The following is a 12,265-nucleotide window of genomic DNA, read 5'->3' on the forward strand; positions in this document are numbered from 1 at the left end:
ACTTAGTGTGTTTTGGGGATTTTTGTAAATAAAATTCTAGTATTTATTATACGTTTATCACTTTTTTTGCCCTTTTGTTTTCATCTTAATAAATTTTTAGTCAATTAGCGTATTTGGGATCTCATTTCTTATTTCTAGCATTTTCCCATTTGTTCCTTTTTCATCATAGTTTATTATCGTATTTGGGAGTATTTTTGTAAATGAAATTAGTTTCATTGTGCTATTTGGCGATATTTTTGTGTGTGGTTGAGAAGAATATTACAAAGGTAACCAGGTGATAAATTGGTTGTTGCAGCAAAGAGGAGAAGGCGGAAGAGCCTGAGCTGCCGAAGTACAGAGACCGAGCCAAAGAGCGGAGGGACGATCAAAATCCGGATTATGAAATTTCTGAATTGACGTCTTTCCATGCTGTTGCTCCCCCGGGAACTGGGGATCTTGGGTGCGATGCCAGTATTGAATCTTCATTTCACAGTTTTTCTTTCTTTTCCCTTTTTCAATATTCTTTGCATGTTCTAATTCTGAATAATCAATGTATTTAATTGCTATTTTGGATGATTTTTGTAGGTCTGCCTATGCTCAAAAGATATCTATAGAGAAGAGTAAATATCTTGGAGGTAAGTGTTTTGGGATTAATTATTGGTTATGCATCTAATATAGAATGTAAATGTACTGGGTCTCTCAAAATTGCATGGTGTTTTTTAGTTTAAACTCTTAATAGGGATGATGGAAAATAATCCATCATTTATAGGCAACCAAAAATGGAGTTACAATTGTCCTCAATGTGTCTCTGAGTTGGTGTCTTACAGCTGAGTTGCATCCGCTCTCTTTTAGGCCATTGTTTTGTTCTTTGAGCATTCCTTATCAGTCCCTTAAAGAAAGAGAAATATATTGATCTTTTCTCAGATCCAAGCTCAATTTGGTTTTCATAAGGGTTAATCAAGATTTTCTGCACCCTCTTAGTCGCTAATGGTAGAAGTTCTTTACACCTATTGAATTTGTATTGAGATGAACGCAGTAATTGCTGGTGAAACCTTGATGCGGACATCTCGGCCTATTTATTTTTACTTCATGTTATTTAATTATGTCTTTTTTCACTTTATTGGACTTGTTTAGCGGGTCTAATCCAAGCCCATGAATGTTACGTTTTATTCTACTATTTATATAGTTTCAGTTGTAATTACAGACAGACGATGATGGAATGAAATGTTATTGTGTTTGGCTTGCAGCCGTTTCCTCCCTCGCTTCCCCTTCCCTTCCCTTCCCCTGCTTTTCTTCTCCGGTTCTCCCCCTTTTCTCTCCGGTCTTCTCCTCCCTTTCTTGCTGCCTTCTTCTTCTTCTTCTTCTTGGAATTCTTCTTCTGGTTCCTTCTTTCATCCTGCATCAAAATAGTATCAGAGCCAAACCTAGCTTCCTTCATCCACTGCTGAAAATCCAATCGAGTTACCCTCTCGCTACCAACACTGCCGCCGTTGCAACTCTTGCCATCACACCTACCAGCCCTGCAACTTCCCAGCATCTCCACCATTACATATCACAAAACCACCCCCATATTCCCCCTAATCCACTACAACAATCAATCCACCACACAGCCAGTACAATCGATCTGTGCCCCCATGACCGACAACCAACCACGCACTTTTCAGCCCGTTAAAAAAAAAAAAAGACCAACAAAACTGCCCACTACCAACACAATCAGTCTCGCCCACTAAAACTCAATTCGAACCGCTGCCACAGTACCTTCACTCACGGCAAACTCCGACCTTCACTCCATATACACGACCTGCTTGTCTGCAACTGTTGCTGCAGCTCCATCCCTATGCCACCACCCCCAAAAAGCTTCCACTTTCGAGTTCACCAATCACCTACAAATCAACACCAAATCAACAAAGCCTCCTCACTCGCGACAGCAACCAGAAATTGAACAAATCCACCTGAAATTGCAGTAGCCAAATATTGATCCATCGCCTTTTGAACTCGGACCACTCGCGACCAACCAGAGCACCCACTTGCGACTGGCACCTCCACTCATGACCACCATGGCGCCAACCCCCCTGCAATTTCCATCGCTAGCCCTCGATTTCCAATTTTCCCTTGCGTGAGTCCTCTGAAATTACTCTAGGTTTGGTGTTAGTTGGGTAAAGTGTTAATGTTGGGCTATGTGTTATTATGCAGTGCATGTTTTGGGCCTCTATTAGTATTTTGGGCCTTGATTTGTAACCAGTTTATTTATTTGATTTTGTAAGTTATAAAAAAAAAAAGAAAAAAAAGAAAAGAAAAGTGAAAAAAAAAGAAGGTCTTTTCTATTATTTACAGGTGCATCTTTTATTTTGATTGATCACTTGATCTGACTTGGCTACTTCGACGAACGAAAGAGAAGTTCTTGTTTTTATTTATTATTACTTTATATTGTTGTTTTGTTTAAAATCGCATCAATTAAATTTTTGTGTTGCTGCTGATCTAGTTTTTACCTAAATTCACGTAATTGGATCCATTAACCTCGTTAAATCTCACTTTTACCTTGCTATTTTATGTGATTAGAATTTAACCCTTGCTTTGCTATTTTACATATACCAGCAGTATTAGCTTGTTATATTTGGATTTTAATCCCAAAATTTAAATTAAAAAAAAAGGGGCTCAAATTTTCATTTTCCATTGCTTGCACTTTTTGTTCATCGATCTCTTTATTGCATGTCATTAAGCTGCTATTACAGTGCTTGTAGTCACATATTGGTCGTCTTGTTACTTCTAGTTCCAGTACCTTAAACATGAACCCCTCACAATTGGATTCACTCACTCGACAAATAGCGGCTATTCAAACCCAAATAATTGCTACTCTTGAAGAGAGTAAGACCCTATCTACTAGCTTGAAAAATTTTAAACAAATCCCTCATTCGATTGATGTCCATAAATCTAAAGTATCCTATTATTGACATTATCATCATCAACATGATGATCAAAAATGCTTTTGACACGATCGCAGGGGTAGAGGTCAGATTCGTGAGCGAGAACGAGATAATTTTGAAATTCTTACTCAATGGAATGCCCTTAAACAAGGAAATCAACTAGTTACTGCGTATATCGCACAATTTGAGAAATTTCGATCCAAATGTCATATAATTGAGGATGAGACCACGACTTTGAGTAGGTTTAGCCAAGGTCTGAGAGATGATCTTAGGCGTGAGCTTTTCCTTCGAGGTGTCACTACTCTTGATCACGCTTACTCTTTAGCTCGAGATTATGAGTTGATTATTAGTACTACATATGAAAAGCGTGGTCATCGTCGTTCACCCATCTCATTAGCGTCACCTCATCATAAGTCTATCATAAAGCCTTCTCCGTCTAATGTTCCTCCCATTTGGAAAGATAATTGTAAAGGTCGTGATAGTCCAAGACCTTCTTCTCCATGTAGAAAGCGTATTGATAATCATCCTTTGGTTCCATTGGCTCCACTTCCTCCCTTTAAGTCCCTTCTAGAACCTCCCCCTTATAATGGTTCTCCAATTTTGGAAAATAAAGGTAGAATTTTTGAAACTCCAAGGTCTTCTTCTCACTTGCAGTGCATCAACTGTAAGGTCTTTGGTCATATTTCTTCCAAATGTCCTAATCGAACCTTAGTCATGGAAGAACGAAAGAATGTAATAGATAAGCCGTTAGAAGATCTAGTTTATGAACCTAAACTTGAACATTTTGATGACTTGGATGATAGTGAGGACACTTCCTTAGGTGGAATCCAAACTCTTCCCGAGACTTTAGATACTATATCCCTAATCTCCGACAGTTCTCGATCACATGTTATATGTCATACCCTTACCCAAGTTAAAGAGCTTGATGATGTCACTAGTCACCCTTGGAGAATCCAGTCGCCTGTGGTTAGCACTAAATCGAAATTTTCCACTACTGACCAACCTCAAACTGATGGTTAAAATAAAATTGCTAACCAAAATTTTGGCAATTTATTACAGTCTCTAGTCCGAAAAAATCTTGGGAATTGGGACTTGATCCCACTTACCGTTCAAGTTGCATATAACGATCCTGTGAACTGGTCTTTAGGTCTAAATTCCTTTGAAGTCATCCATGGTTGTGAATCTAGGAAACCTTTAGACCTTATTCCCATGCACCCACATGCTTCTGTGTCTATGTTAGTTGAGGTAATTGTATCACATTTTCATAACTTGCATATTGAGATCAACAAACAATTTGAAACAAGTAAAGCATTATATAAACCTCAAACTGATTTGCATAAACAACATTTTGAATTTAATATTGAGGATTATGTTATATTGCAAGTCTATAATGCTGGTCATTTTAAAATTTCAAAGCATGTTGGTCCAAATGTATATGTCAATGACCTTTTATCACATTATGACCACCACCCTATTTTATTTGTTACGGACTTCGATGTTTCCAAAGGCTATTTTAGCCCCTCTGATGACCCGTTTCTACTTTCACATGAGAATTCCCACACTGAATCTTTTGCAATGTCTGCTTCAATCCCACCCATCACAGCACACAAAAATAAAATTGATATTATTTTGGATGAACAAATTGTGTTGACCAATAATAGAGAGATTCAGTGCTTTCTTGTTCATTAGATGGATCGACTTGATTCTGATGATACATGGATTCCTAAAGAGAGACTTCAGCAACGCGAGCCAGTTTCTTTGGAGCTTTATCAGAGTCAATAAAATCCTCATTCACCTAGGTTATCTTGGTCAGCTCATATTTTTGCGAATAATCTACAATTGGCGTTGTCATCATTTGTAGAGTTTCGATATTTGATTCGTCGGAAAGATCGCCCTCCATGGAATGTCTTGAAGCATTTTTGGTATCAGATCGACTGCAGCCTTCGGTGATTTGACCACTCGACATATTCGAGTTTTTCTCTCATCTCGGGAGAGTTGATGTGGACATCTTGACCAATTTATTTTTACTTCATGTTATTTAATTATGTCTTTTTTCACTTTATTGGACTTGTTTAGCGGGTCTAATCCAAGCTCATGAATGTTAGGTTTTATTCTACTATTTATATGGTTTTCAGTTGTAATTATAGACAGACAATGATGGAATGAAATGTTATTGTGTTTGGCTTGTAGTCGTTTCCTCCCTTGCTTCCCTTTCCCTTCCCCTCGTTTTCTTCTCCGGTTCTCCCCTTTTTCTCTCCGGTCTTCTCCCCCCTTTCTTGCTGCCTTCTTCTTCTTCTTGGAATTCTTCTTCTGGTTCCTTCTTTCATCTCGCATCAAAATAGTTGATGCGGACATCTCGGCCCATCTCGACCTATTTATTTTTACTTCATGTTATTTAATTATGTCTTTTTTCACTTTATTGGATTTGTTTAGAGGGTCTAATCCAAGCCCATGAACGTTAGGTTTTATTTTACTATTTATATGATTTTTAGTTGTAATTACAGACAGACGATGATGGAATGAAATATTATTGTGTTTGGCTTGCAGCCGTTTCCTCCCTTGCTCCCCTGATTTTCTTCTCCGGTTCTCCCCCTTTTCTCTCCGGTCTTCTCCCCCCTTTCTTGTTGCCTTCTTCTTCGTCTTGGAATTCTTCTTCTGGTTTCTTCTTTCATCCTGCATCAAACCTGTTATCATTTTTCCATCTACAGTAATAATTTGACTGCTGTAGGGTGTTAATTTATTTTTTTAATAAGTAATCAAGTAATTTTATTAATCAACGGATAATACATAGAGGTGTATCATCCGTTTAAACAAGAAAGAAACGACTTGAAGTTAGGCAACCCTTCTATATGATTGGTGGCCGCAACATTAAACCAATCATACAAAGTCATATAAAACAATTCTCTAAACTGCTCTGTATGTAGGCTCTTAATTTAGTTGTTTTTTCCCCCAGAAAGTGCCTTCTCTTACATGGGGTGTAATGTCATGCAGGTGATGTGGAGCACACTCATCTGGTGAAAGGGTTAGATTATGCTTTACTTAACAAAGTGCGAAGTGAAATCGACAAAAAGCCTGATATCGGAGAAGAAGCTAATGGAAAAGCGACGTAAGTGGCTTGAGTGAATGTTTTATATTTTGTGAAAATTGATATTCTCTTCTCTTTATCTCTCCTTTTATTCTGTTTCAGAATAAGTATTGATCAAGTTATCTTATATTTGTTTAATGTTTGAACTCTTTTTATGCCTTTCTGTTTATGTTTGACTACTGTTAAGGAAATATGTTGCTCAGAAAGAAGAATATACTTCTTGGCTCCTTATGCAAAGGGAAAGCTTTTAGAATGCTAGTTATAGCTGTGCATGGATTTGGGACTCATTTTTAATGTCATAAAAAGAAACAAGAGACCTATTAGGAATAAATGTCAAACCGAAATACAGACTGAAAGCACCTACCTTATGTCTAGGCATATTGGTTTCAGTAAAAAGCCAAAGAGAGTTATGCATGTGCCTTCTTTAGTGGAAAAATGTTGAAAAGCATAATTGCTTTAACAACGGTAAGGAGATCCTTAAGCTTACAGCAAGATGGAGAGAGATTATACCAGGATCATTGGGGCAGAGAAAAGGTCAAATGTTGACTATTTTGACCAATTTTCTAAGAATGCATCTATGCAGTCACATAGGTTGTCAAAGAAAGGAAGCTAGTCCTGGAGGATGGATATGCCAGTTTTAAGACTGCCATAAATAACTCGAGTCTTAGCCTTTGTTTGGATTTCCTTTTGAGTTGCTAAAACTATAAGTTGCTAGATATGAGTGTTGAATAACTAGGTACTAGTTGTTGGTCCTATGAAATGTGTGGTTAAAATTAATATTTGACTTTAAAATTTAAGCTCTTAGCAACTAAATAGGAAACCCAGACAAAGGATTATGCTCGATAGTCATCTATGTCTTGGAAATATTTTCCATGGAAAATGAAAAAGGGAAAAAAATAGGGAACAAGATTCTTCTCAAAGAATCCTAATACTATTCCATAAAAGCTCTGATAAGGGTTTTAGTTAGAATACGTGAAGTAACATTCAACAATCTTTGCAAAGTGGTTTTAGGCTAGCAGAACACCTGCATTTATGCTACTGGAAATGCAAAAAATGACACACAACAAATGTTGTTTTGTTCCTATAACCAATGCTTCTGATTGTAATGAGAAATGCTTGCCTAAGCAATTATTGGGATTTATTTTATACATTAAGAGCGTCTCTTCTGTGAACAGAAGATCCAAGGAAGACCAACCTGTGTCATTCCGCACTGCAACAGGAAAGGTGCTTAGATTTACTGGAATTCGTTAAGTTTTAGAATGAAGCTGCTAATTTATTTGAAATTTTTCATACAAATTAACCTACCACTTTACTTGTTTCAGTCAGTTTATCAGTGGATCGTCAAGCCCCAAACTGTTATCAAGACCAATGAAATGTTCCTTCCTGGACGAATGGCTTTCATTTACAACATGGTAAGTTTTTGCTTTCCCTCATTCCAGTCATCTGTAGCATTTTTTAAATTTGTGTTCATTTAGCAAAGGGAATTCATGAGTTATATGTTTGGCGGGTGTTTTGTGATAAGGGTTACTTTAAGAAGTCCTTTATTTGGGTCAGACATACATAACCTAGTCTGGTTTAGACTCCTTGCATAGTTTAGTTGTTAGCTTCTCTGATTATGATCTGGATATTAGATTACTAAAAACTTGAAATATACGTTGACATATAAAGAGGAAGAACAGAAATACACGTTTTTTAAATCCCTATGGGGCTCTGTTGAGGGGGTGTTAGTATGATAGATTTTTTTGTGATCTGGTGCATTGCCTTCACACCTTGACCAGGGACTGAGGCTCCAGGTATGTGGTGATCACCTATTCTTCCCACAACTCACAATTTCATTGGTTTTGTTACATCACCCAAATTCTTGTCATGCAGGTTTGCTTGCTTGTTTCATCTTGTGAAATGTATTTATGTTCAAGTGAATGCAATTATAGCATATCTTGTCCTACTAGTTTGGCTTTGTCCTGCTATGATGTTTCTTTTAGTAATATGTTTTGAATACAGAATGGGACGGCTTAAGTAACTGTTTTTTGTTTAGTGTGCGCCTTATAGAAACGATGCATACACAAGTGTCACAGACTGAAAAATTCTTGCTTTTCCTACTTGTGCAAAAAATGATGTTTGGCAATATCTTCCAATAAAAAATCATTGTTCATATTTGCCAGGAAAGTGGGTTTTCTCATGATATTCCAACCACTCTGCACCGAAGTAAAGCTGATTGTCCTGTTCCCGAGGTAATTTTTTTTTATTTTTTTATTTTTATATTTTTTCCCTCCACTCTTAACAGTTTTCCTTTTATGTGTGATGATTTTTGATCTTTTTTTCCTTTCCGATTTCAGGAAATGGTTACGGTTAGCGTTGATGGTTCTGTTTTAGATCGAATTGCTAAGATTATGTCATATCTTCGTCTTGGATCATCAGGGAAGGTTCTGAAGAAGAAGAAGAAGAAAGAAAAGGATGGAAGAGGTGCTCTATAATATGCATATTTTTTCCCCCTGAACGAGGTGTCAATGTTTTGATTTTTATGAATAAAAATTTGCTATAAAACTGATTATAATATACACTTGCACTGTGCTCAATGTCTTATTATTTAAGCCGGACGAGCAGATAAATTTCTGCTTGCAAAAAGAACAGGGAGAATTTTTATAATCAGCATGATAGCTTGTTCACTTCAAGTTCCCTGCATTTGATCCTCAAGCAGGATGTGTTTCTTTTGAATTGAATATTTAGATGATTTTTAACTGAGGATACCTCATTTTGTTAAAACTGGAATATATATTTTTACTCCTGATGCTTATGCTCTGCACTTGTATATGCCTCGATTTCATTATCGTATTTTAGGGGTGTACAATTTTGTCAAATTCAGGCTATAATTCACTCCCTTTGTTTGCGAATGTTTATGCTTTTATATAATGTAGGTGATTTTGAATACAGGAAAGCTATCAATTGTGAATGGGTTCGATGAAGATGAGAGCGTGTTGAAGTCTGAAATACTGAAGAATCAAAACGTAGGAGAAACCCTGCCACCACCTCCCAAAAAGAATTATCCTGATTCAAAAGAGAAACCGGGACCAACTGCTGTGAGGAAAGAAGAGGAAGATATATTCGTGGGGGATGGTATCGATTATTCCATTCCCAGTAAGGATATGAGCCAAAGCCCAATTTCGGAGGATATGGAAGAATCTCCTCACAATAAAGAGAGGACTTCCTATTTCAATGAACCTGCCTATGGCCCAGCTCCAACCACCGAGCCATCTCATGGTTGGCAACAAGTGGTGAGTGTTATTTGGGTTTTAGCTCTTGAAGGTAACACTAGTATGATTCCTTGCATGACTTGGAAATTTCTTATACTTGAGACATTTTTTACTCTTCTCCGAGTGGCAACTGATGCTTGACTTCTAATTTCTTTTCCTTCCATGTCGACTGCTCCATTTTCAACTGTTTTCTCAATGTTTATTTTTCCATGTTCAGAATGGTTATGACGCTTTGCAAGCACAAGCATTAGCTGGTGGTTATCAGGGAGAGTGGCAAGACTACCAATATGCTGAGCAACTTTCATATCCGGAGCAATATCTACAGCAAGACATTCAGGCATACGATATGCAAACTGGTTTAAATGTTCAGCAGGACCCACGATTCATGACTCAAGAAGAGAAGGACAGGGGCTTAGGATCGGTGTTCAAGAGGGATGATAACAGGCTTCAGCAATTAAGGGAGAAAGACTCTAGGGAAAAGGATCCCAATTTCATATCTGATAGTTACTCCGAATGCTATCCTGGATACCAAGAATATAACCGGGAGATTGTAGACAGCGACGATGAAGCTGATTTGACAAAAATGGATATGGGTGGACGAGTAAGTGATTTTTTTTTGGTCTTTGAAATAAATGTCTCTTATATAACTCATTAAACTTCTGAATATGGTGGCCAGCCGTTCTAGATTGACATATCATATAAATATCGTGTTATCTAAGGGTTGTGATGAATTTTTCATTGAATTTTCTTATAGGCCAAGGGACGCCTTCATCGGTGGGACTTTGAAACAGAGGACGAGTGGGCAAAATACAATGAGCAAAAGGAAGCGATGCCAAAAGCTGCATTCCAGTTTGGTGTGAAGATGCAAGATGGTCGCAAGACGCGAAAACAGAACAGAGAACAGAAACTTTCTAACGATCTTCACAAGATTAACCAAATACTGGCCAAAAAGAAGGAGAAGGGTGACAAATTTGATGATAGCAGAATATATGATGATGAGTCACATCCAGGAAAGAAACTGCGTGTCTGATGGAGTTCACCGTTTTCATTTTTCCTTTTCTTGCTTTTATTTGTAGCGTCATACGTTGTTACTGCTCCAGAATTTGAACTGGACATGTCACAATCTTATTTCTTTTGTTACTTCGTGAAATTATGGTCTCTCTCGTGTGCGCAAAATTCTCCTAAAAATAAAGATCCTTTTGGTACACTGTATTGTCTAGGATTAAGGTGAATTATGGTGTATTGTTTTAATACGATATTGTTTTAATACGACGCGACGTACTAAAAAATGTACAAAATATCGAATTTTTTTAAAAAATATTGTTACAATTAAGTTTTCTTACCTATAATAATGAAATAAATTGGATACTATTTATGCCAAACAATTAATAAGATTAAAAGTTGTTCATATTTGGGGTAGGACGCGTACCGAATATAATTTACAAGTGACATCTCACGTGACTAACATCACCACGTGCTGGGCCTAACTTTTATATTTTGTTCATTGGGCTACTGGGCTTGGAGATGGACTTTGTTTTAGCCCACATATCTGTAACCAAAATAGGCTCCACAGGCTTGTACAGAAAACCCCACGACGCGAAGTTATATAAATATACGAAAAAGCCATAAGGGCCAGGGCCAAGCCCAAAGCAGGGTTGATAAGGGTAAGTGGAATGTAATGCCCCAAAATTGGGTTATCTTAAAGGATATTCATGTTCAAGGCTTCAAGCTCACACGAACCAATCAAAATCCGTGTTGCTTCAGCAAAAACAGAATCATTTTCTCATCTTCAATTCTATCTAATGCGAAAATAATCAGGTATTAATTTCTATGTATATTCTTTTAATTAATTATCAACTCGTCGCTTATTGCTATTCAATTTGGGATCGTTGTTTTATTGATATTCATTTATTTACTTTTTAATTTTTGTGTCTATTTTCATATAACCTAGAGAAGCTAAACCCCCAAATTAGGATTTCATGAACTGGGTAGCTCAATATTACTAACCTGAAATATATTGATGGTTCAATCACTTTAATTTCATTATTACTGTATATAGATATATTGATACTAGTTGAAATATTTTGATTTTTTCTTTCACGTCTGCGTGATTCCTGTTGATTTTACTTTTGAGAGTGCTAGTGATTTCGCATATTCATTTTTTCATTTAATTTCATCTCTGCTTTTAAAAAATTTAGCTTGAAATTTGTGTAATTTAAGTTTTTTTTTTTTGGGCTTCTGTTTAAAAATATTTTTTCATTCTTTTATTTTAGTTAGAGTTCTGCTTCATTTTGTTTTATTTCATCATGTTTTAGTACGTGGTTAGATATTTTATAATGCAGATAATAACTGAAAAATGTTAAAACTGCCCATATTTTATTTAATTTCTTCTATACAATTTCAGTTTTGAGATTTTCTTGTTAATTGGCACTATTCACTATTCACAGCGGGGCATGATTTATGGCAAATTCTGAAGGGAAATTTTCATGCTCGTCTCTTTCCAAAATGGATAAAGAGAATAACAGATTTAGCCATGTAGATGACTTTGATGATAGTACCTGGGATCCGTTAGAAGGTCAGAGTCCAAAATCCTTGAATAAAAAAGTTTCCTATCCATTTCCTGTTGATTCTGAAGATTTTGTGGATAGAGGGTATGATTCAGGCGATGATAACCACAACTTTCAGCAACAAGATGGCCTTTCCGAGGTCAACTTGAGAAATTTATTGAGTGGGGCATTTGCTATTTTGTGTGGGCGTAACAAAAATCATTCTGTTGTAAGCAACTTCCCCCAGTTACCCTCTTCCAAAACTTCATTTCTTGGATCTTCTAAGAATGGCGAGACATTCTTGAATGCTTCAGTATACATACCGAGTGCGCCTCCTCTTCTTGAGCCAAATGCTTTCAATCACACTGCTTACAAGGAGGTGTTGGAAGCTGAACCCCCTGAGTGGCTTCCAGACAGTTCCACTACAGTTTGTATGCATTGTAATGCTCCTTTCACAGCTTTGACTCGTGGAAGACATCA

The 12,265-nt window shown here is 36.9% G+C and overlaps 2 protein-coding genes across 2 annotated transcripts in view; both read left to right on the top strand.

The window, feature by feature from the left end:
• LOC111387117 (suppressor of mec-8 and unc-52 protein homolog 2-like) overlaps positions 1-10,451 on the top strand; it is an 11,247-nt gene extending 796 nt beyond the window's left edge. The window contains exons 2-11 of the mRNA XM_023011635.1: positions 296-439; positions 565-614; positions 5,895-6,009; positions 7,164-7,212; positions 7,311-7,400; positions 8,151-8,219; positions 8,325-8,451; positions 8,920-9,260; positions 9,457-9,840; positions 9,994-10,451. Of these exons, the coding sequence (XP_022867403.1) occupies positions 296-439; positions 565-614; positions 5,895-6,009; positions 7,164-7,212; positions 7,311-7,400; positions 8,151-8,219; positions 8,325-8,451; positions 8,920-9,260; positions 9,457-9,840; positions 9,994-10,269 (1,645 nt within the window). The 3' untranslated portion in view covers positions 10,270-10,451. The remainder of the gene's footprint in view (positions 1-295; positions 440-564; positions 615-5,894; positions 6,010-7,163; positions 7,213-7,310; positions 7,401-8,150; positions 8,220-8,324; positions 8,452-8,919; positions 9,261-9,456; positions 9,841-9,993) is intronic.
• A 1,248-nt stretch (positions 10,452-11,699) lies between these two features.
• LOC111387116 lies at positions 11,700-12,212 on the top strand (the record flags this gene model as incomplete). The annotated part of the gene is made up of 1 exon (XM_023011634.1): positions 11,700-12,212. A coding segment is annotated over exon 1 (513 nt), but the record flags the coding sequence as incomplete, so codon positions are not given.
• Positions 12,213-12,265: the final 53 nt, after the last annotated feature.

This window comes from Olea europaea, unplaced genomic scaffold (genome assembly GCF_002742605.1).
Source record: "Olea europaea var. sylvestris unplaced genomic scaffold, O_europaea_v1 scaffold3914, whole genome shotgun sequence".
Lineage (NCBI taxonomy): Eukaryota > Viridiplantae > Streptophyta > Magnoliopsida > Lamiales > Oleaceae > Olea > Olea europaea.